Below are 24,335 nucleotides of genomic sequence, written 5' to 3'. Positions count from 1 at the left end.
CTCATCTTACTCAGATGAAAAACCAACTATGCATGCCCAGGACAATATAAACCTTTTCTTTTCTGGGTTTAGGAAGCATAAAAATAAACGTGATTCCTAAAGCCAATCCTCAAACCACTTCTGGCCTAAGAATAACTTTTACTTACTCCACACTGAATGAGGACAGTGTAGTACATTTTTATAAATGTCTCTGTTTATTCCTTTTAACATGTGGCTTTTCCTATTTTTTGTTAATGTTATATTTTTAATAAAATAACCGTTACTGTAAATGGAAGGTTTTTTAAAACACTTTATCACTTGCAAAATAAAGTTTTGGTAGAACTAAATTTTAATGCCTTTACCATTTCTCCTCTCTATGCATTTTTATCTGAACTAAAAACCAGAACACTTTCACTGGTATATGGAATTGAAAAGTCTGGGGCTACTAGCCAAAAGGGTTTAACAAGCATGTACTAAAGCACAGGTAAGGAGAAATTATACTGACTAGATTATTAGACCCCTCCCCAGCTCTGTCAGGACTAGCTGTGTGACATTAAAGTTTTTTGCCTCTCTGATCCTCTCTTTCCTCATCCATAATGCCCATTAAAGTACCCATTTCATAGAAATAGGAAAATTAAATGAGTTGATACATTTAAAATATATTGACACATAATAGCCACATGTGTGTTTAGTTAGTGCAACACTATTAACTACATATTTAGTTAATGCAATGTTAATACAGTAGTGTATGGTGGGAGAGAGAGTGCAAGGAGGGTTAGTGGGAGTGGATCATATTAACGCACAGAAGTATTTTATCCATTTAGGTTCAGAACTGCTGGCATATGGTGATAATAAAAAGCATTTTGGTCAGATTCATTATTGTTTGTAAATTCTCTGCAGACCATTTACCCCCTTCTTGCCTTCACCAGCATACACCACAGCAAAAGACCATCTCTCACATTCACTCACTATTAACAGAGTAATAGGCATAGTATATGGCAAGGACTCAGAAGGCAGTATTAGAGTAAGGTCACCACGTATTCTTAAATAAACTTATGGTGATTATTTAGAGAATAAAAATATTCACTTACCTTTTTTGAATTTATGTACGGGGAGTTTCTTAAGTTGATCTTTACGAAGTCTGTTTCTTCTAGCTCTATGTCTGTCCTGGATGAATTTTGTAATCTAAAAATAAAGAAACAAAAAACAAATCAGATATTAAACATGCAAATAGAAAATGGCCATTAAAATAACAGACATGTTTCTGGATAGCTGCTGTAAATCAATTCAATTTACTTAAACCCCAATTGCAGTATCATTAATTGAAGCACTAATTACATAAGTGAACAGTTCACCTCAAATTATCCTTTGAATTTTTAATCATTGACCTAAGTTATCTTTATCTACTCCAACAGAAACATTATAAATAACACAGAACTGTTTGTTTATAAATATAAATGATAGACCACAGGTTACAAAGACTCCACTGGATCAAGAAGAAGGCAGAGTTGAAATTTCTATAAGTTACAAACTAATAAAGTTTTCAAACATACATTTATTAGTTACTGCACTTCCAGTTGTAAGCAGCAAACTGAATAGAAGTACTACAAAACGCCTGTACTACAAATACTCAGAAATGCTGGATAAAATATGCAAAATATTTCCAAATATAAGTGACTCTGCTTGCAAGAATGAAAAGGAAGTCTACAGGGCCAGAGCCAAATGCCCAAAGTTACATCCATAAAACGGAAATTCTGATAAATTTGACTGTATCAATGTTAAGGACTTCTATCCTCAAAAGACACTTAAAAAATAAAAGACAAACCACAGACTGAGAGAAAAGATTTGCAAATTGCATATTTGATAAGGGATTTGTATCCAGAATTTATGAAGAACTCAAAATAAAAAAAAAAAACCAAACAAGCAAACCAATAGAAAAAAAAAATGGACAAAATATCTGAATAAACGCTTCATCACAGAAGACAGCTGCATGGAAAATAAGCACTGGAAGAGATACTCAACATAATTAGTCAATGACAAATGACAGTTCAAATCACAAATGCCACTATACACCCCATGAAAATGACTAAAATTAAAAAGAGTAACTATGGGGCGCCTGGGTGGCTCAGTCGTTAAGCATCTGCCTTCGGCTCAGGTCATGATCCCAGGGTCCTGGGATGGAGCCCCGCATTGGGCTCCCTGCTCAGCGGGAAGCCTGCTTCTCCCTCTCCCACTCCCCCTGCTTGTGTTCCCTCTCTTGCTGTCTCTCTCTGTCAAATAAATAAAATAAAATAAAAACCTTAAAGAAAAAAAAAAAAAGACTAACTACATCAAGTGTTGGCCAGGAAGCAGAGGAACTGGCGCTGATATGCTACTGGTATAACCCCTTGAGAATGCTGATGGCTTTTTTATAACTTTAAACACACATTTACCATATGACTCAATCATCCCACTTCTACTTATATTTACCCAATGGAAATGAAAGTACCAATTCATATAGCAACTTGTACACAAATGTCCATGTCAGCTTTATTTGTAATCTCCAAAAACCAGAAACAACTCAAATGTCTATCAACAGGTAAATGGATAAACTGTGATATATTTATATAATCAAATATAACTGGGTTAAAAAAAATGAATCAATACACTCAATAAAATATATGAATCTCAAAATAATCATCCTGAGAAAAAGAAGGCAGACACAGAAAAGTACATAATATATGACTCCATGTGTATAAAGCTGAAAAAAATGGCAACTAATATATAATGACCAAAAGCAGATCTGTGTTAGGGATGGGGGGGTGGGAAAAGGATGAGGACGTGAAGGGGTGAGAGCGAGGGATGATTATGAAGCTTGAGGAAGTTTTTTGAGTTGACTGATATTTCAGTATCTTGATTGTGGTAGCGATTTCACAGGTAGGCGTGTGTGTGTGTGTCTCAAAACTTACCAAATTGTATAATTTAAATATGTGCAATTTATTATATGTTAATTATACCTCAAAAGTGATTATTAAAAAAACTGAATAGGAACCACTAGAATAACAACCCTATAATTTAAATTTTTAAACCAGTAGGAGAAAGACCGAGACAGAGTTGAGTAATCCAAATCTGCAAAGAAGAAAAAATAATAAAATGTAAGCAATAGAAATTATTCCAAATATATGTGTAATCACAAAAATATAAGTAGATTAAATTCACCAGTTGTTTTTTTTGAAGAGTACATCATATTGGATAAAGAAAAAATTCCAAACATATGCTATTTATGAGACAAAAAATTAAAACTTAATGACACATTAAGAAAAATATAAAGGTAAAAAATAAAGGAATAAAGATATACCATGGCAATACAAGAAAAAGAAAAATTGATGTATCAAGTAAAACAGAACTTAAGACAAAAATCATCATTAGGAGGTAGTCATGACAATGATTAAAAAAAAAATCCTAGAAAAACGACAAAATTATGGGCATTCACGAGCTCAGTAATTTACAGTTGAAGCAGAGAAAAAAATTAGACTACAGACCTATGCTGCCCAATATGATAGCCACTAGGCACTTGAAATGTGATTAGTTATCATTTGAGATTTGCTATAAAAGTATAAAATATACACCAGATTGTAAATACTTAGTAAATGTAAAATATATTTTATAGTTATTTGTATTAACTGAATGTTGAAATACATTTTAGATTTATCAGGTTAAATTTAGTATTTAAATTAATTTCACCTGTTACTTTTTATCTTTTTAATTTGGCTACCAAAAAATTTAAAATTACAATAAATGTGGCTTCACAGTATTGTTCTATTGCCTAGTATTGTTTTAGAAAACACAAGAGTACAAAAACTGTAGAGAACTGTGATGATTGCACAATTCTGTGAATATACTAAAGACCACTGAATTACGTACTTTTAATGGGTCGATTTTATGTTATGTGAATTCTATCTCGATAAAACGGTTTTAAAAATATTTTTTGAAAAAAGACTATACAAAACAGTTGCACAAGCGCAAACTAATGTACATACCTAGAACTCTGCACTCCATAATTCTTTTCACATATGTGGGGGATGTTCACAAAATTTAGCCACAAAGCAGGTCTTTGGAAATAACCAAAGAATCTATTAACATACAGTGTCTTCTGACCACAATAAAACTGAATTAGAAATCAATAGAAAAAGAAGATATGGAAAAAATATATGTATTTTGGAAATTTAAAACTTTATTAAAATAGTTCAGATGTCACAGAAGAAATCATAGTGGATATATGATCATGGAGAAATACGATCATGAGAAATAAGATCATGAACTGGCAGACAGAGGCAGGTGGAGTACCTAACACAGTGGAGAAAGAAATACAACTTTTTACTGAACCATAGAATTAGATTACCTTACCCACCCAGATACAAACAAAACAACTCTAGAATGGGACAGGCCTTCCCTTCACCCAGTCCTAGAATGCAAGAACTAGTCCTGGATGAGGTGGAGATAGGTTAATCCCAAGAGAAAGGTGGAGCTGAGCAAAACATGCCCTAGGTTGATTCTTCCCAAATACAACACACAGATCAGATATGTCCTCTCTCCTAAGACCAAATGAGTGAAAGGGTAAAGAAGGGCTAGGAGTTATAGTACTTGAGTTCTCCCTTCTTGATCGAAACATCAAGAGTGGTAAAGAAACATCCTATATAACAAAAAAAAATTTTTAATGTAAGCCAAATTAAAATACAAATATTCCTTACCAAAAGCTATGAGTTGCAGCTAAAGTAATTGTTAAACAGAAATTTATAACCTAAATGAGTATACCAGAAAGAAAAATATTAATAAGCATTCAGCTGAACAGGCTAGAAAAAGAAAAGCAATCTTACCCAAATAAAATAGAAGAAAGAAAATTATGCTAAGAGCAAAAATTCATGAACAAATTGTGTTGGGAAAAGTGGACAGCCACATACAAAAGAATGAAACTGGACTACTTTCTTACACCATACACAAAAAATTGCACAACATTACTTGACCATCAGAGAAATACAAATCAAAATCACAATGAGATATCACCTCACACGGTCAGAATGGCTAAAATTAACAACTCAGGAAACAACAGATGTTGGTGAGGATGCGGAGGAAGGGGAACCCTCCTACGCTGTTGGTGGGAATGCAAGCTGGTGCAGCCACTCTGGAAAACAGTATGGAGGTTCCTCAAAAAGTTGAAAATAGAGCTACCTTACGACCCAACAATTGCACTACTACGTTTTTATTCACAGGATACAAACGTAACGATATGAAGGGGCACATGAACCCCAATGTTTACAGCAGCAATGTCCACAGCAGCCAAAATATGGAAAGAGCCCAGATGTCCATCGAGAGATGAATGGATAAAGAAGACGTGGTGTGTGTGTGTGCACACGCGCACATATACACACACACACACACGAATATTATTCAGCCATCAATAAGAATGAAATCTTGTCATTTGCAACAACATAGATGGAACTAGAGGGTATTATGCTAAGTGAAATAAGTCAGAGAAAGACAAATACCGTAGGATTTCACTCATATGTGGAATTTAAGAAACAAAACAGATGACTATGGGGGAAGGGAAGGAAAAATAAAATAAGATGAAAATTGAGAGGGAGGCAAACTGTAAGAGACGCTGAACTCCAGGAAACAAAATGAGGGTGGCTGGAGGGAAGGGGGTAGGTGGAAGGGATAATTGGGTGATGGGCATTAAGGAGGGCACTTGTAATGAGCACTAGGCCTTATATGCAACTGATGAATCACTAAATTCTACATCTGAAACTAATGAAAAAAAAAAGAGCAGAAATTCAGGAGATAGATAAAAAAAGAAAAGTGAAGACTTTAGAATTTAACTTCCACTGGAATCTAAGCTGCTTTATATCAGGCATTTTTACCAGTTTGGTTCACTGATGAATCTTCGGACCCCATAGCAGTGCATCATAGATGCAAAATAAATATTTGTTGAGTGAAAGGAACAAGAGAAAACCCTCAAGGTCTACTTCTTTGAAAGACAAAACAGATAAACTTCTGAAAACACTGTGAAAGGCATGGACAAATATGAATAAAGAGAACTCATTTCACATACAGTAGAAATTCTCTTTAAAAAAAATTCTCTTTAAATTGTTATGTGAGTAGCACTTGATTCCACTATACTGGAAAATAGATAAAATAGACAATTTCTTAGAAATATAATCTAGGGGGAGCCTGGGTGACTCAGTCGGGTAAGTGTCTGACTCTTGATTTCGGCTCAGGTCATGATCTCAGGGTTGTGAGATCAAGCCCTACATCGGGCTCCACGCTGGGCGTGGTAGTAGGAAAAGTAGACAACCACCTGAATGTCCAGGTAACTACGAAAAAAGTCAACAGGCCTAGATGATTTTGTAAACAACCTTCACCAAAAAGTAATATATAATCCCAACTTTATCAAAAGCTGTTTTAGAAAACAGAAAATAAGGGTTACTAGTTTTATGGGGCTAGTTTTATCTTGTCTAGTTATTTATTTGTAACTGCTTATAAGTGGACCCATGCGGTTCAAATCCATGTTGCTCAAGGGTCACCTGCATGGCAAACTACACACAACATTAAACTTACTGTCCTGACCATTTTTAAGTGTACGGTTCTGTGGCATTACGTACATTCACACTACTGTGCTACCATCACCGCCATCCATCCATAAAACTCTTTCCATCTTGCAAAACCGAAACCCTGTATTCATTAAACAACAATTCCCCACCCTCCCCTCCCTACAACCCCTGGCAACTACCAATCTACCTTCTGTCTCTGAAATCTGACTACTCTAGGTACCCCATATGAATAGAATCATACAGTATTTGTTCTTTTGTGACTAGCTTATTTCAGTTAGCATGTCTTTAAGGTTCATCTACATTGCACATGTATCAGAATTCCCTTCGTTTTTGAAGCTAACATTCCATTGTATGTCTATACCACATTTTGTTTATCTGAAAACCCATTTTGTTCATCCACTGATGGACAATTTGGTTGCTTCCACCTTTGGGTATTACAAATAATGCTATTATGAACAAAGGTGTACAAATATCTGTCCAACTCTCTGTTTTCAAATCTTTTGGGTATGCACCCAAAGTGGAGTTGCTGGATATAATAATTTGTTTAATTTTTTGAGGACTTGCCATACTGTCTTCTACAGTGGCTGCTCCATGTGCTCATGGGATTGTCCAGTTTTGACGTCAAGATTATTCTAGGGGTGCCTAGGTGGCTCAGTAGGTTAAGAATCCAACTCTTGATTTCGGCTCAGGTCATGATCTCAGGGTTGTGAGATTGAGCCCTGCTGAGTATGGAGTTGGCTTAAGATTCTCTTTCTCCCTCTCCCCCTCCTCTCTTGCTCCCTCACCCTCTCTCTATCTCTCTCCCTCCCTAAAAAACAAAACAAAATAATCCATTTTTAAAAAAAGATTATTCTGGCCCCATAATACTAAAACTTTCCCTTATCTGGACATTCAAAATGCTAGTATTTTATTTAGGATTTTTGCATCTGTACAAGTGTAGAACTAACTGATCCGTATTAGAAATCTGAGTAATCCAAAATGCAAAGTCAAAATTTATACATTATAATCAAATACAAGGATTTTTAAAATTTACAAAATAATGTAATCCAACATAAAAAGAGTAAAAGAGAAAAAAACCAATGATCATTACAACAGATAAAAGACATATAATTCAGCACCCATTCATCATTAAATAAGGAAAAAGAAAATTTTGGTTTATTTCTAATCCTTATACAGTTTTTTTTCTCTCAATTTATCAGAAAAGACAGCATACTGTTAAATAGGAGGTTCAACAGTAAGTAGCCTTTTTTTGTTTTTTCTGACTTTCTAGGGAAGTCTCCTAGTAAGTTAACCATTTAATGATGTTCATTTTCAGTTTTTAGTCAATAATCTTTACTGATTTAAGGGTATTTACATCTACTCCTACTCTGCCAATGGTATTTTTTGTTATTCTTTCTATTATTTTTTGCTCTATACTGAAAACCTCAAGGAATCAATAAATTCAAATTACCGGAGTAGAATTCAGCAAGTTTGTAGATACAAGATTAATATATAAAAATGAAGTCCAGTGTCCAAATCTTGGTTTCTAAATATAACTCTTCAGTAAAAGAAACCAGGGCTCCTTGAAGAAATGTCTAATTCTAGGGCTGGGGCAAGAAAAATATGAGTCTGAAGCTTCTTATAGTACCAGATACTGAAGAAGTGATTAGAAAAACTAAAGGACGCATCAAATCAAAGGGACAAATGACCCATCTTGACAGAGCGCTCCCTGGCCAAAGTTCAAAATTTGAACAAGATAAACAAGTAACATGGTATTGGATTATAACCCAAAGTATAAAATAAATATACAGGAGTACATATTAATACAAATAAATGATTGAAGAAATAAATAAATGCCAAGAAGAGGCACATCTTTCTTACAGAAGAATTCCAAATAATGTATATAGTAGATACTCTCTCCAACTCCCCACTCCAGATATTGTCTGCCCCTCCCCACCTTTAGGGTGTGCTATACAAGTGCCTCACTTCCGAAGTAAGGATAGAATAGAAAATGAGAAAATTATTAACTTTATAAAAAAGGGGGAAAACCTGGCTTAACCAAGGAATGAATGTTAATACCATTAGTGATGTTATGCAGATACCATGTACACCCTGCCAGAAGAAGGGCACTTCACCTCTGTTTTTAAAAACTTATTACCGCCTCCCCAAAAAAACCTATAACCCAGTGTAATCATAAGAAAAACATCAGATTGAGGGACATTCCACAGGATACGTGGCCAAGACTCCCCAAGACTGTCAAGGTTCTGAAAAACAGAGAGAGACTGAAACTGACAGACTGTCAGAGAACAGAGGAGCCTGAAGACATACTAACTAAATAAAATGTGGTGCCCTGTTTTGGATCCTGGAACATAAAGAGAATATTAATGGAAACACTAATGAAATCTATACAAAGTCTGGAGTTTATTTACTAGTAATGTACCAAGGTTAGTTTCTTAGTTTTGACAAGTGGACCAGGGTAATGTAAAATGAGGGAAACTAGATGAGGAATGTACAAGAACGCTCTTTTTTGCAATTTTTCTGTAAATCTTAACATTATTAAAAAATTAAAAGTTTGTTTTAAAAAAAATCAATAATCTTCTTGTATCCTAATAATAACCACTTAGAAAATGCAATTTCAAAAGTCTAACAAAAGGGGCGCCTGGGTGGCTCAGTCGATTAAGCGTCTGCCTTCAGCTCAGGTCATGATCCCAGGGTCCTAGGATCAAGTCCCGCATAAGGCTCCCTGCTCAGCAAGGAGTCTGCTTCTCCCTCTATCCCTCCCGCCTGCTTGTGCTAATAAATAAATAAAATCTTAAAAAAAAAAAAGTCTAACAAAAGACATGCAAAATGTTTACAGAAAAAAAATTATTAAACTGATGGATATAAAAGATCTAAATAAAAAATACCACAGCATCACAGAAAGACTGAACATTTCAAAAATGGCTTTTACTCTCCAAATTAATCTATAATGTCCATATAATAATAAACTGGAATATTTTGAATGTTATTATAAATATTCTTTATAAAAAATAAAGTGAGAATACTGGGATTGTTTTATATGGTTGTGATTCTCTTTTAGTATCTATCTTAATACAGAGGTTTTCTCTTATCTGCTTCTGCCTTCAATTTGTTTTTGTATCACAAACCATGTAGCTTTTAGAAACTTCCACTTTAAACCCTGAGAGAATGAGGGTGACAAAAGGCAAATAATATCTTAGTATTATTATGAAAATAATGCTGACTTCACAGACCCATTAAGAGTCCTGGGACCATATTTTGGTAGCCACTGTTTTATAGATAATGTGTCATCACCCTTAACCTCAAGCATTCATGCTACTCTTTATTTACATTTTGATATGAAAATTTTCAAATACAGAGAAGAACTGAAGAAATTTTATAATACCCATATACCCACCACCTAGATTCTACAATTAACATTGTATTACACTTTTTTTTTTTTAAAGATTTTATTTGACAGAGAGAGAGACAGCGAGAGAGGGAACACAAGCAGGGGGAGTGGGAGAGTGAGAAGCAGGCTTCCCGCAGAGCAGGGAGCCCGATGTGGGGCTCAGTCCCAGGACCCTGGGATCAGGACCTGAGCCGAAGGCAGACGCTTAACGACTGAGCCACCCAGGTGCCCCTATATTACACTTTTTATCACCTATCTTTCCATCCCTCTATTTACCCATCAAAACACCTCTTTCTCATTTTTTTTCAATGCACTTCAAAGTACGTTGCAGATAATCAGTATATGTCTCCCCAAATACTTTAGCATATGTAACATTAGTTAGAGCTTAGTATTTCTTTTACAGTATTTTTTTCCTTAGGTAAAATTTCTATACAATGATACGCAAAAAATTTAAGTGTACAGACATTTGTGCAACCTCTCTCAAGATACAGAACATGACTTAGCCCCAAAAAGTTCCCTCATACCCTTCTCAGTAAATCCCTTACCCCCTTCTTCCTAGCCCCCCAGAAGCAATCACTGTTCTGATTTTTCTACCCAGATTATCTTCACCTTTTCCAGACCCAATCATATAAATGGACTCATACAATATGTACCCCTTTATGTAAGGCTCCTCTCACTCAATACAATGTTTTTTAGAACCATCCATACTATTTTTAAAAATATATTTAACATTAATTTACCTACCATGAAAATGACTATCAAGATGAGACAGATGCCCACTATGATAAGGAAGGGGATTAGATAGTATTCCAGAGGAAGACTAAATTCTGGAACTAAGATAATGTGGCCCCTAGAAGAAAACAAAAATTAGTAATTGAGAAATACTAAGAGTTGCCAAATTATAATGTTAATTAAAAACAAAAACATTGTTTAAAAGGCATTTAGACATTACAATTCAATCCACTATACACATCTCATCTTCTAATACAGGATTTCCAATAATTTAAGAGATACGTTCTCCATCTTTGTTTCTTCTACGTATTTGCCAAAATAACTTGCCTACATAATTAAAGAAGCTTTTAGACTGGGTACAGGAAATCTGCCAATCAATACTTACTGTGTCCATCCTGGAAACATGTTATTTACTGAATTTAGGAACCTGGGCAAAATTCTGCATATTTTACATGCAAAATCAGCATTCAAACAATGGTAGTACCTTGGGTACTATGTCACCAAAACCCCCACCCCAGTGTCCATATTTATCCTATTCATTGGTTCCTCCTATGGTAAAGCTCTGAAGCCACTATTAACAAAAATATCTTCCCTCCTCCCTATATGTTTTACATGAACTTCTTATACCAGGTACAGTGGACATAGCCCCTGTACTCTATATTCATCTGTGAGATAAGGAATACAAAACTGGTAAAGGAATTAATAAGAACTGTAGCTTCCTCCCTATTCTCCACCCTCCCCATTGCTTGACTGGAAAAAGCTTAAAAAAAAAAAAAAGTATATGTTGTGGGGAAGGGATGGAGAATTCTACCTGCCTTGTTCCCCTTTGTTATTAACCATGTTATTACTTATGGTGGAATTACTATTACAAAAATTGACAGGGACTCATGAAATGAAACTGTGATCAGAATAGGCATGCTACTGGGGCGCCTGGGTGGCTCAGTCAGTTAAGTGTCTACCCTTGGCTCAGGTCATGATCTGGGGGTCCTGGGATTGAGCCCCACATGGGGCTCCCTGCTCAGCGGGGAGTCTGCATGTCCCTCTTCCCCTCACCCTGCTCATGCTGTCTCTCTCTCTAATAAAATCTTAAAAAAAAGAAAGAATGGGCACACTATTTTTGTTGTGTGAGCAAATTTTACATGGCTGCAAAATCCTGCATTAGAAAATATCTTCAGTGTGGGGAAGGGCCTGTATAATGGTAATAGGCCTGCTTTCTCCATTGTACTCTTGTGCTACCGACTAGTGTGGTGCCAGTAACACTACACTGTAACCCATTGCTGGGTGATTTTTAGGCAGTGAAGCCTGCTACTTCATAACACAAGGGTTAAATGCAAAACAAAAATTCTCAATAAAAGGGAAATAAAAACTGGTCAATTCCTTCCCCCACACAGAGATGTTTAGGACACCATAGGACTTAAGAAAAATAACATGAAATCAAATTAAGCAATTTTTAAGTCTTCATGCTATTATTTATTATATTCATATGTAGAGGGCTCTATCAAGCTTTACCAAATACAAAAACAAATAAAAAAGATAATGCAAGGAATTTCCCCCCAATAAGTTAAATGTTTTCCCAAAACTGCTGAGAATGCTAGAAAAAAAGTAGCTTTTTATTTCAATCACTTTCCAGCAGAACAGGGGATGACAAAAGATTTGCATGCGTTTTGTAGCTTTACATAAAATACTAAAATGACTGATCTATCAGGGTAAAAAGAGAAAAGCTGCAGGGCTGGGCTGCTGTATTTGATGACGTATCTTCCAGCATGAGGCCAGGTCTGGAAGTAATGTCCCTACGCTTGGCACAAATCTTCTGAAACCATCTGAGCCACTGCTGAGATAGTAACAGTGGTGCCACTTTTAAGTAGAAGAACCTTTCCGTATGACGCTAACCTTCTGCAACCTCCCTACCCCACTCCTACCAACCTGCTATAAATTAACATTGTCAGGGGTTAGAAGCCAGACTACTGCATACCTAAATTCAACCCATTACAGAATCTAAATATTTCAGCAATAGCAAACTTTACATCTCTTATATTGGTTTTCTTCTGCTCCTTTTACGTTAACAACTTTCTAATGTACATGTGGCATGGACGAGATAAACAAATAAACCCTGTCCTATGAGACAAGCCAAAGGGTTGCTCAGAAATGAACAGAACTGCCAGGTGAGAAGGAGCTAAACGAACAAAGCAGGAAGACTCAGGGAACTAGAAATTAAAAGACTTTATTGAAAACGTCCTACATATGTGTAACCACAGAAATGAATCAATTCCAGAATTTTCTTATAAGCACTGTGTTAGGATTCACAGACCTAGGTTCTAAATCTAGTGTTCTTTACGTCCTAATGCTTGCCTGCTATACCTCAAACCATTTTAGTTTACTATCAAGATGTACTGTGAGAATTTTTAAAGGGTCTACAACTGATAGAAGGTTTTAAGCATCTTAAAGCAAGAGTTCAATGCACATTCAAGACACTGCTATTTCGTAAGCAAATTGCTAATGGTGGAGGGTGGTGATAGTAATGATCCAGGGCAGGGAACTACAACAGACAATCAGTCTTCCAGCTTTATTTCTATTTCCTCTGTCTGTCTAGGCTCCCACAGTTGAGCCTACAGACTCCTCCCTCATGTCCTAACCCCAGGTGAATCTGTATCTGAAGGAGATACTGAAATAGTGTATTTTACCACACTGCCTCCACGTCCACCCCTCCACACAGTATACTCCATGAGCTCTGCAGCTAAGATTTGACCATCGAAGCAGAGTCCTAAGTAACTCAGGAAATAGTGTCTTATTCTCCTTTGTAGGAGTTCCCAGGCTAATTTCAAACCAGGTGTCTAGGCCTAACTTCCCAATCCCTCTGGGAAATGACTGCAAATATATATATATGGTTTCTATTTGGGGTGTTGGAAAGTTCTAAAATTAGAATGTGATGATGGCTGCACAACTCTATAAATATACTAAAATCACTGAATTGTATACTTTAAAATTGGTAAATTTTATAGTATAGAAAATATGTCTCAATAAAGCTGCATAAATTTTTGTTTGAAAGAACAAGCACACAAGAATAGCTACGAAAACCTAAAAGAGAGGAGTGGGAGTGGGGAAAGGCTAGCCCTATCAGATACTAATGCATATTATAAAACCCTATAACAAAAAACAGAGTGGTACTGGTGGGCAAAAGATAAAGAAAATTCAGTTATGTATGGAAATATGGCAACATCTAAACTGGATGAAGGTACAAACATTTGAAGTAGTAGTGCTGGGATAACTGGATGGTTATTTGACAAAAGATATAATTGGTTCCATTTCTCAAGCTCTACATAGGATAAATTATAAATAAGACAGAAATTTAATGTTAAAAATGAAACCATACAAGTATGAAATGTGGGTAAATTCTTCTGTAACCTAGAAGCAGGGGAAACTTTCCTAATACTCAAGACCAGCAGCCCATTGGAAAAGATTAACATATTTGCATTTATAAAATAATACAAAGGGTGCCTGGATGACTCAGCTGGTTTAGCGTCTGACTCTTGATCTCAGCTCAGTTCTTGATCTCAGGGTTCTGAGTTCAAGCTCTGCACTGGGCTCTACACACTGGGCATGGAGCTTCATTAAATAAATAATAAAAATAAAAATAAAAAATAAAGTAAAATTAAAATGACAAAGTATTAGAAAGTGCTTGTAATATATCACAAACAAATGGTTAACATACCTTATAAATAAAGAGCTTCTAAAAATAGAGAAGAAAATTACCAACAAGCTATAGAAAAAATGAGCTAAAGATAAATAATTCAAAGAAAAGCTCTTATATATAAGAAAAGATGCTCAATTTGCTCATATAAAGAAAATACATACTGAAACTACAACAGGAAACCATTCCTCCCCTATCTAGTAAAAACTGAAAAATCTAACATACTTTGTTGATGAGGCTGTGGGAAAAGAGACATTGTGTATCATTGGCACAACCCTTATGGATAGGAATTTACAGTATTTAGAAAAAATACAATACATTTAACCTCTGACCTAGCAATCCCACTTCTAGAAATCCAAAGGTATACTAGCAAAAACACAAAAACACTTCTACATAAGGTTATTCACTATAACACTATTTGTAACAGCGAAAGAATGCAAACAATTCTAATGTCCATCAGCAGAGGATCTGGCTGATTAAATTGTGGCCCATCTACAAAATGGAGTTCTATGCAGCTGTTAAAAAGGAATGAAGAATAGATCTACTCCTATGGTGTGATCACCAGGATATACTGTTAAGTAGGGGTGGGAGGGAGGAAGTATATGGTATGGTCTTTATGTATTGAGGGTGAAAGATAAGGGACAAGAGATAGGTATTTGATTATAATTTTAAAGAATTAAAGAATAAACTAAAAACTTTTTAAAATTGTTACTTAAGAGGTGCCTGGCTGGCTCAGTTGGAAGAGCATGCAACTCTTGATCTCAGGTCATGAGTTTAAAATGAATAAACTTTATTTTTTTTTTTTTAAAGATTTTATTTATCTGAGAGAGAGAGAGAGAGAGCACAAGCAGGGGGAGGGGCAGAGGGAGAGGAAGAAGCAGACTCCCTGCTGAGCAGGGAGCCTGACGTGGGGCTCGATCCCAGGAGCCTGGGATCATGACCTGAGCCAAAGGCAGCCACTTTACCAACTGAGCCACCCAGGTGCCCCAATAAATTTTAAAATTGTTACTTAAAAGGTTAGGATGGGAAGAGGATGGACAGAGCAGATGATACGTAGAAGCTGGACTTCTCTGAATATATACTGTGTTTTGTTGATTTTGACTTTAAGTTTATACATAATAATAAAAATCACAATGGGGGTAAAAAGCAATCCCTAAAATCTAAAAGCAACATGAATCAAATAGGCCTGTGCTTCCAGTTGATAGCATCAGCACACAGAATATTTTACATGTCTTTAAAACATGGTAATTTGATTTTAGATCCTTATTATGATATACCCTAGAAAGAATGTTTTGTTAAAACAGCAGTAGTGTTGGTATTGTTCTGTTATGTGTGTATTGTGCAACTAAAAAAGTGTCTCTGAGCACATAAAAATAAAATATAGATGTAAGATCAATGAAGTACAGTAAAAATCCTTCAGTCCTGAATTTAGGTTGGAAGCAATAGTATGCACTCATGATTTTTTGTATCTTTAAAAACATATTATTCTACCTGAAAGCCTTACCCTGTAAAACAAAAACCAAAAAATAAAAAAACAAAAAGCTTATATATTTCTTAGTTTTATCCTCTGAAAAGCTCTAGAAATAATGACAAACCAAGGAGCAATGATCACCCTTCAGTGTCTAAGCACCATATCCAATTAAAAGGAGCCAGAGCTCCTTGAAAAAATGACAGGTTCCAAGTCAGGGGGAGGAAAAGAACAAGATGGGCCTGGAACATCTTGTCATACAGAAAACAAGGAGCAATCAAAAGCTCCGGATTTACATCAAAGAAATTTGGATTAAACTTGAAGTTTGAAATGGGAAAATGTGAACATCAATAAAGATAATAACTGCTGAGTGAAATAAGTCAATCAGAGAAAGACATGTATCATATGATCTTACTGATAAGAGGAATTCTTAATCTCAGGAAACAAACTGAGGGTTGCTGGAGTGGTGGGGGGTGGGAGGGATGGGGTGGCTGGGTGATAGACATTGGGGAGAGTATGTGCCATGGTGAGCGCTGTGAATTGTGTAAGACTGTTGAATCACAGACCTGTACCTCTGAAACAAATAATACATTATATGTTAAAAAAAAAAAAAAAAAAGAAGATAGCAGGAAGGGAAAAATGAAGGGGGGGAAATCAGAGGGGGAGATGAACCATGAGAGACTATGGACTCTGAGAAACAAACTGAGGGTTCTAGAGGGGAGGGGGGTGGGGGGATGGGTTAGCCTGGTGATGGCTATTAAAGAGGGCACGTACTGAAGGGAGCACTGGGTGTTATATGCAAACAATGAATCATGGAACACTACATCAAAAACTATTGATGTAATGTATGGTGATTAACATAACGTAATAAAAAAAGATAATAACTACAATGGGCTGAAGCATATTCAATGAGTTTTAACTCATGAGTTCATTATACTTTGAACATATATATAAATCATCTTTGGAAGATGCTAGTGAACCAAATCATTTTGAAAAACAGTAAACGAAGGGAAGGAATTGTTTATCCTAGCTTTTTTTTTTTTTTTTAAGATTTCTTTATTTGAGAGAGAGAGAGAGAGAGAACACATGCAGAAGCGAGGGGCAGAGGCAGAGGGAGAGAGAGAATCCCAAGCAGACTCCCCACTGAGCGTGGAGCCCGATGGAGGGCTCGATCCCAGGACCATAAGATTGTGACCAGAGCCGAAATCAAGAGTTGACACTTATTCGACTGAGTCACCCAGACACCCCTCTTTTTTTTTTTTTTAAGATTTTATTTTTAAATAATCTCTATATCCAACATAGAGCTCAAACTGACAACACTGAGATCAAAAGTCACATGCTCCACCAACTAAGCCAGCCAGGCACCCCTATCCTAGCTTTCTTAAACAGACTGTATATCAAGGTAATGAAATAATCGATAAGGTGCAAGTTCTCTTTATAGAAGCATCTCAGCTAATAAATGAAGAAGGAATTATAAAATTAGATATTTGCAAACCCTAAAGAACTAATGGAACTAGGAAGTTATCATCAATGATCGTTCACCATAGAGAGAGAACCAAATACTATGTGTCTCCTGATGGAAATACATAATAGCATATATAAAGTATCCTTACATTACCTATGCTTCTGGCCCTGTAATCACACTTGAATTAAAACAAACCTCTAGGGGCGCCTGGGTGGCTCATTTGTTAAGCGTCTGCCTTCCGCTCAGGTCATGATCCCAGGGTCCTGGGATCGAGCAGGAAGCCTGCTTCTCCCTCTCCCACTCCCCCTGCTTGTGTTCCCTCTCTCGCTGTGTCTCTGTCAAATAAATAAATAAAATCTTTAAAAAACAAACAAACCTCTAGAACTAATTAGCAATTAATAGGAAAAATAAGTAACAAAGGAAAACTCAATACCCCATGGATGCAATCAGAAAAGTTCAGGTACATTTTACAGAATAACCCAATTTCTTCAATAAATAAATGACTAGGGAAAAAAAAAAAGACACATGGCAAATTTACGGATTAAAAATAGCGTCATCACATGCCCTGATTTGCCTGGGTGAGTTGTGGTTTATGCCTGTTGTCCCAATGTAATCATTAAAAGTAATTCTTTTCACTCTCAACAGTCACCTCAATTAAAAGAAACTTAAAAAAAAAAAAATTAAGACATAAAGAACCATTGCAATGTATGGGCATTACTTAGATTCTGCTTCAAACAAATACTTAAAAAAAAGAATTTCAGACAGTTGGGAAAATCTGAAGACTAAAATATGTGTTGATATTACATTAATGTATACTTCCCCCCCAAAAAAACAATGATAGTATGTTTTTATATGTAAAAATATCTTCCAGTGATATACTCTGAGATATTTACAGTAGAAATGACAGGATGTCTGGGACTTGCTTCAAAATAATCATGGTGTGGGAAAGAAAGAGGTTGAAGGGGGTGGGGTTTGAGGATGGACAGTCAAAAAAACTGATTATGTGTTGATAATTTTGAAACTAAATGATCAGATTCATTATACTCATCTCTCTACTTTTAAATATGCTTGGAAGTTTCCATAATAAAAAGTAGAGTAAGTGTTGGTTAGTATGTTAGAGAAAGGGGAACTCTCGTGAACTATGGGTGGGAATGTTAATTGGTGCAACCACTGTGGAAAACACTGTGGAGGTTCCTTAAAAGATTAAAAATAGAAATGCCATATGATCCAGTGATTCTACTATTGGGTATTTACCTAAAGAAAACGAATACACTAATTCAAAAAGAAACATGCCCCCTATGTTTATTGCAGCATTATTTATAATTGCCAAGATATGGAAGCAACCCAAGTATCCATCAAAAGACAAATGGATAAAAAAAATGTGGTATGTAGGTGTACAAACACACACAAACATACATACACACAATAGAATATTATTCAGCCATTAAAAAAGAATGAAATCTTGCCACGTGACAGCATGGATGGACCTAGTGGGTATTATGCTAAGTGAAGTAAGTGGACAGAGAGACAAATATCAAAAGATTTCACTTATATGTAGAATCTAAAAAACAAATCAAACAAAAACACAGATTCTTAAATACACAGAACTGGTTGTTGCCAGAGGGGAAGCGTGGGTGGTGATGGGTGAAACAGGTGAAGGGGGTTAAACAGACAACAAACTCCAGTTATAAGTTGCAAAGATAAGAGTACAGCATAAGGAATACAGTCAATAATACTGTAATAACACTGTATCATCACAAATGGGGACTATACTTATCATGGTGAACACTAAGTTATGTATAGAATTATCAAATCACTATGCTGTACACCTAATACTAATATAACACTGTGTGTCAACTATGCTTCAATAATTTTTTTAAGAGGCGCCTGGGTGGCTCAGTCAGTTAAGACCGTGCCTTCAGCTCAGGTCATGATCTCAGGGTCCTGGGACCAAGTCCCGTGTTGGGTTCCCTGCTCAGTGGGGAGTCTGCTTCTCCCTCTCCCTCTGACCCTTCACCCCCTAACTTGTGCTCCCTCTCTCTCATAAATAAATAAAATAGGGAGGAGGGGCAGGAGAGGGAGAAGCAGACTCCCCACTGAGCAGGGAGCCCAATGTAGGGCTCGGTCCCAGGACCCCAAGATCATGACCTGAGCCAAAGGCAGAGGTATAACCGACTGAGGCACCCCACAAATAAAATCTTTAAAAAAAGTAATTTTTTTTAAGTAGAATAAATTTATGGGTGGGTGGGTAGGTAGGCAGGCAAACATGGGACAGACAAAGGCCAGCTGACAGATGGATGAGGCAGATGTGTGCACATGTTTATGGTCCCTTATGCACAATTATGAAACTTAAAAAGCCTTAAAAAATAATGTTGGCAATTCATCTGATAGTCAACCTGAACTGAACTGACATGATAAAATACCCATGCATTCACTGCAGATATAGATAATTTGTTTGATTCTGGGATGCTGCCTCAAATTATATTTGGAATTGTACTTAACATCTAAAAATCCAAAAAATTTTTAATTCCCCAATACATCTGTCCCCACAAGTTAAGATAAGGGATTTTGTGGAATTGTATTACCATGGAAAGGGTCCAAATATTAAGTAAATAAAGCATGTTACAAAATACTATATACTGCATGGTTCTATTTAGTGAGCACATCATCATTAACTAATATGAGTATTCAAAAATGGGGAAAATTTAAAGTTTTTAAAAAAGTAGCTGCTGCCGTTAGAGAAGAGCAGTATAGGTACTTCCATTTTAATGCTTTATATTTCTGAATTTTTCCATATTTTACCAGCATGTATTACTTTTTAATTTAAAAAGTCATGATTTTATAATAAAAACCAAAAAAGACTCTTTATGACACATATTAAAATATACAGAATTTTGGGGGCACCTGGGTGGCTCAGTTGGTTAAGAGACTGCCTTCGGCTCAGGTCATGATCCTGGAGTCCCGGGATCGAGTCCCGCATCGGGCTCCCTGCTCAGCGGGGAGTCTGCTTCTCCCTCTCCCGCTCCCCCCTCTTGTGCTCTTTCTCTCTCTCACTCTCTCTCTCAAATAAATAAATAAAATCTTAAAAAAATATATATATATACAGAATTTTTCTCAATGAGGGAAAAATATTGAGGCAAAAGTATTAGTTTACCCCTCTACTAACTAAACAAGCATGGTTGACAAAATACCATCTTAACATAACTATTTCTAAGCACATTCCAAATTACATTCCGGAACTTAAAAAAGATGTTCTGAGCATATAATAGGTGAACATATTTTAAATATCGAAACTGCGTAGGGAAAATGACAAAAACAATTAATAGAAAAACCTTCCCAGGGCACGTGGGTGGCTCAGTCGTTAAGCGTCTGCCTTCAGCTCAGGTCATGATCCCAGGGTCCTGGGATTGAGCTCCGCGTCCCGCTCCCTGCTCCGCGGGAAGCCTGCTTCTCCCTCTCCCACTCCCCCTGCTTGTGTTCCCTCTCTCGCTGTGTCTCCCTCTGTCAAATAAATAAATAAAATCTTATAAAAAAAAACAACTTTCCCTCTTCTTTTTATGCATTTTCAAATTCAAATGTTCATGGATTCCCCCCCCCAAATAATTAAAATTGGATTTCATTGTGCCAGTTTCGTCTTTTGGAAAATGTAGATAATAAGAGATAATAACAACCTCTAGAGGGTTGTTGTGAAAACTGAATGGATAAAGTGTAAAAGTCTTGCTTTCATGAGTGCTGGCACTTGGCCAAATACTCAATAAACATTATTGCTTTTATTACTAATATTGTTGTTATTATTCCTCTTAGTCAAAAGCCTGCTCCAGCCTACTATCTGCTCCATGGAAGAAGTTCTGAGGTGTTAACTGCAATGTTTTCTATATGACATGAAACAGCCGGGCCTCAGTTAGTTTTGGTCTATGTTAACCTGGTAATGAGATTTTAGGGGAAATTCCATTTACAAGTTTTTATTCCAAATGAAACTTTTTAAACTTGAAAACAAACTTTTTGTCTTTGTAAAAATTAAGTCAATAGCACACTGTGTTTTGGATTGTGTTTATAACAAATCTCTTTTTAATAAAATATAAATATGTCTTAATGAAAAGTGTCATATAAATGTAAATCACACTGTTACTAAATACCAATGATTTGATTGATCTATAAAAGGGAAAGTTTGGTACTTTTTTTAAAGATATTTATTTACTTATTTACTTACTTACTTTTTTATTTACTTATTTATACTTATTTATTTATACTTATTTATTTATTTATTTATTTGAGAGAGAGTGCACGTAAGCACAAGCAAGGAGAAGGGTAGAAGAAGAGGGAGAAGCAGGCTTCCCGCTGAGCAGGGAGCCCTCGCGGGGCTTAATCTAATCCCAGGACCCCAGGATCATGACCTGTGTCAAAGGCAGACACTTAACCGACTGAGCCACCCAGATGCCCTGAAAGTCTGGTATCTTTTTGGCAACATGGGTGCCTTAGGCTTTCTAGCATGAGTATATTTTCAAAATGTAATCATGCACAGACAACATATTACAATAGAGTCTTAAAATCATAATGACTTAAGAGATAATTTAGCACAGCAGAGTTCATTTTAAAACATAACCTTGGTTACAACTAATATAGTTCTACCCTAATATAAAGAATATTAAGCTACATGATTATTTTTTATATCCATTACTTACCCTTTTTCATATGTAAATTCATCTTTCAGGGAATTAGCTGATGATTCCCCAATAAAGACAGATGGAATGTCAATTTTCTTTAGCACATCAACTGTATAAAATAATAATAAAATTATTCTTAAAATCCCATACTCCGTGTACAATCAACTTTACTTTCTTCATAATAGCAGCAAATGCAACTGGAAACAATTACAATCAATTTAAATTGGTTGATTTTCCTGACTGCAGATTTATACCATCATCAATCACAGTGGTTGAGAAATACTATTACATTTACAATAACAAAAGCTAACATTTTGCATACATACATTATCATACTATCTCAACAGTCCTATGAAGATTAGATATAATTATTTTTAATATTTCCTTTTGATTTATTCTTCTATAGACATAATTAACTCTTAGAAAAGAGAAAGAAATTTTAAGGTTTTTTTCCACATACAACTTAAATGAAAAAGTGAAAAAGCTTTTTTTACATACCCATTCCCAGGAGACGTATAAGCCAAAGAATGTAAGAAAAGACCACTTTACAGAAGTCTCAAAAATGATACCACGTATCTATGGCTTTCCAGAGTGAAGGGCTGACAGAAGTTGAGAAAGGGCACAGAATAGGAAAGCCGAGTAAATTTCTACTTCCTCCTAAGCCTGGAGTTCATGGTAAAGCTTTGTTTTGTTTGGTGTCTTAAGAAACTGGACTCTTATATACCTATTTATAAAACCAAAATCAAGTGCCAACAAAAGAGAAGTTTGTAAAAATTACCCATTACTCAGGAAGATCCTCTTAAATTTACAATAGAAAAAGCAGCCTTATTTTTAGCTGTGAGTTAATTTAACAAATTTGGCTTTAGAGAAAGTCCATTTATTTTCATTACATTTTTCACAATAACTTTGTTCTATATTTCTTTTTTAAATGCAAATTTGTTATTTTAAAAAGGGGGGGGATACAAGAAAACCAAACACAACCATTATCCTTCCCACCCAAATACAAAGGTTTTATTTGAAGTAATAAACAGTTCTATGAGTTTCAACACATACAGTTATGTAACTGCCACCACCACAAACAAGATACAGAATGTTATATCACCCCCAAAATTTCCTTGTACCTTCCCCTTTATTTTCAACCCCTCCCCTCCAACCTAAGCACCTGCAGATGTGTTTTCTTTAATCCTTATAAAAACAAGTTTTTGGTTTTTTTTAAACATTAGCAGGACTCACTTTCTAATTTTTTTTAAAGATTTTATTTATTTGTTTGAGAGAGAGGGAGAGAGCGTGAGCAGGGGGCGGGGGCAGGCAGAGGGAGAGGGAGAAGCATACTCCCCACTGAGCAGGGAGCCCAACGCGGGGCTCTATCCCAGGACCCTGAGATCATGACTTGAGCCGAAGGCAGACACTTAACTGACTGAGCCACCCAGGCGCCCCATAAAAACAAGTTCTAAAGTTATAAAATCTTGGTATCCTTGGTAGAGTACATTTTTTTCACTTCTAGATTGTTTTGTTTTACGCAAATATAATCATTTATTCTGCTCATTCTCTCCTTTCCTCCCTCTCTTCCCATCCCTGCCTCTCTTTCACATACACATGCCCCCATATAAGCCCCAGGAGGGCAGGAACCAAAGCGGTTGGTAAAGGAATATTTAATCACAATTTTTATATCAGTGGGACCATATAATAATGGAAAAAAGTATAAGCTTCCTTCCACTCAATGATACACCTCAGATATCCTGTCATGTCAATAATTATTGGAAGTAACAGAACTTCTTTGAGTTATGATGTCTACAGATATGTAAAAAGTTCCTCACTTTAGTCAGAAGAAGGGAGAAATGTATGCAAATATGAAAAGCCATCTTGGAGACTTTGCAATATTATTTATCTAGTGAAAACAAAACCAGGGCGCCCTATCTAAAATGGCCACCCTCCTCTCATCCCTGCCACTCTATATCCCTTCAGCCTGACATGATTTTTCTTTTAAAGATTTTATTTATTTATTTGAAAGAGAGAGAGCATGAGAGAGGGGAGGGTCAGAGGGAGAAGCAGACTCCCTGCTGAGCAGGGAGCCCGATGCAGGACTGGATCCTGGGACTCCAGGATCATGACCTGAGCTGAAGGCAGTTGCTTTTAATCAACTGAGCCACCCAGGCGCCCTGACATGATTTTCTTTATAGCACTTATCACTACTTGATATACAGCATATCTCTTTGATTATGTGTTCATTTCCTCTCTCCCACCCTAGAATGTAGTAAGAGCAGTAATAATAGCTGAGTAGCCATAAATTATTATTATTGCTGCTATTACATAATATATAATACATAATATAATTATTAGATAAAAGCTAAGTAACTTACCACT

The 24,335-nt window shown here is 36.0% G+C and overlaps 1 protein-coding gene across 5 annotated transcripts in view; it reads right to left on the bottom strand.

Moving 5' to 3' along the window:
* RNF13 (ring finger protein 13) overlaps nt 1-24,335 on the bottom strand; it is a 151,121-nt gene that overhangs the window by 39,514 nt on the left and 87,272 nt on the right. For all 5 annotated transcript variants that reach the window (XM_081827631.1, XM_081827626.1, XM_081827635.1 and 2 more), the window contains 3 exons: nt 21,990-22,080; nt 10,699-10,804; nt 1,071-1,164 (listed from right to left, as the gene is read on the bottom strand). In XM_081827631.1, coding sequence (XP_081683757.1) covers nt 1,071-1,164; nt 10,699-10,804; nt 21,990-22,080 — 291 coding nt within the window. The remainder of the gene's footprint in view (nt 1-1,070; nt 1,165-10,698; nt 10,805-21,989; nt 22,081-24,335) is intronic.

This window comes from Leptonychotes weddellii, chromosome 1 (assembly GCF_054177405.1).
Source record: "Leptonychotes weddellii isolate Sample4059 chromosome 1, ASM5417740v2, whole genome shotgun sequence".
Lineage (NCBI taxonomy): Eukaryota > Metazoa > Chordata > Mammalia > Carnivora > Phocidae > Leptonychotes > Leptonychotes weddellii.
Note: the sequence above shows the minus strand (reverse complement) of the source record. Positions and strands in the feature narration are given on the sequence as shown.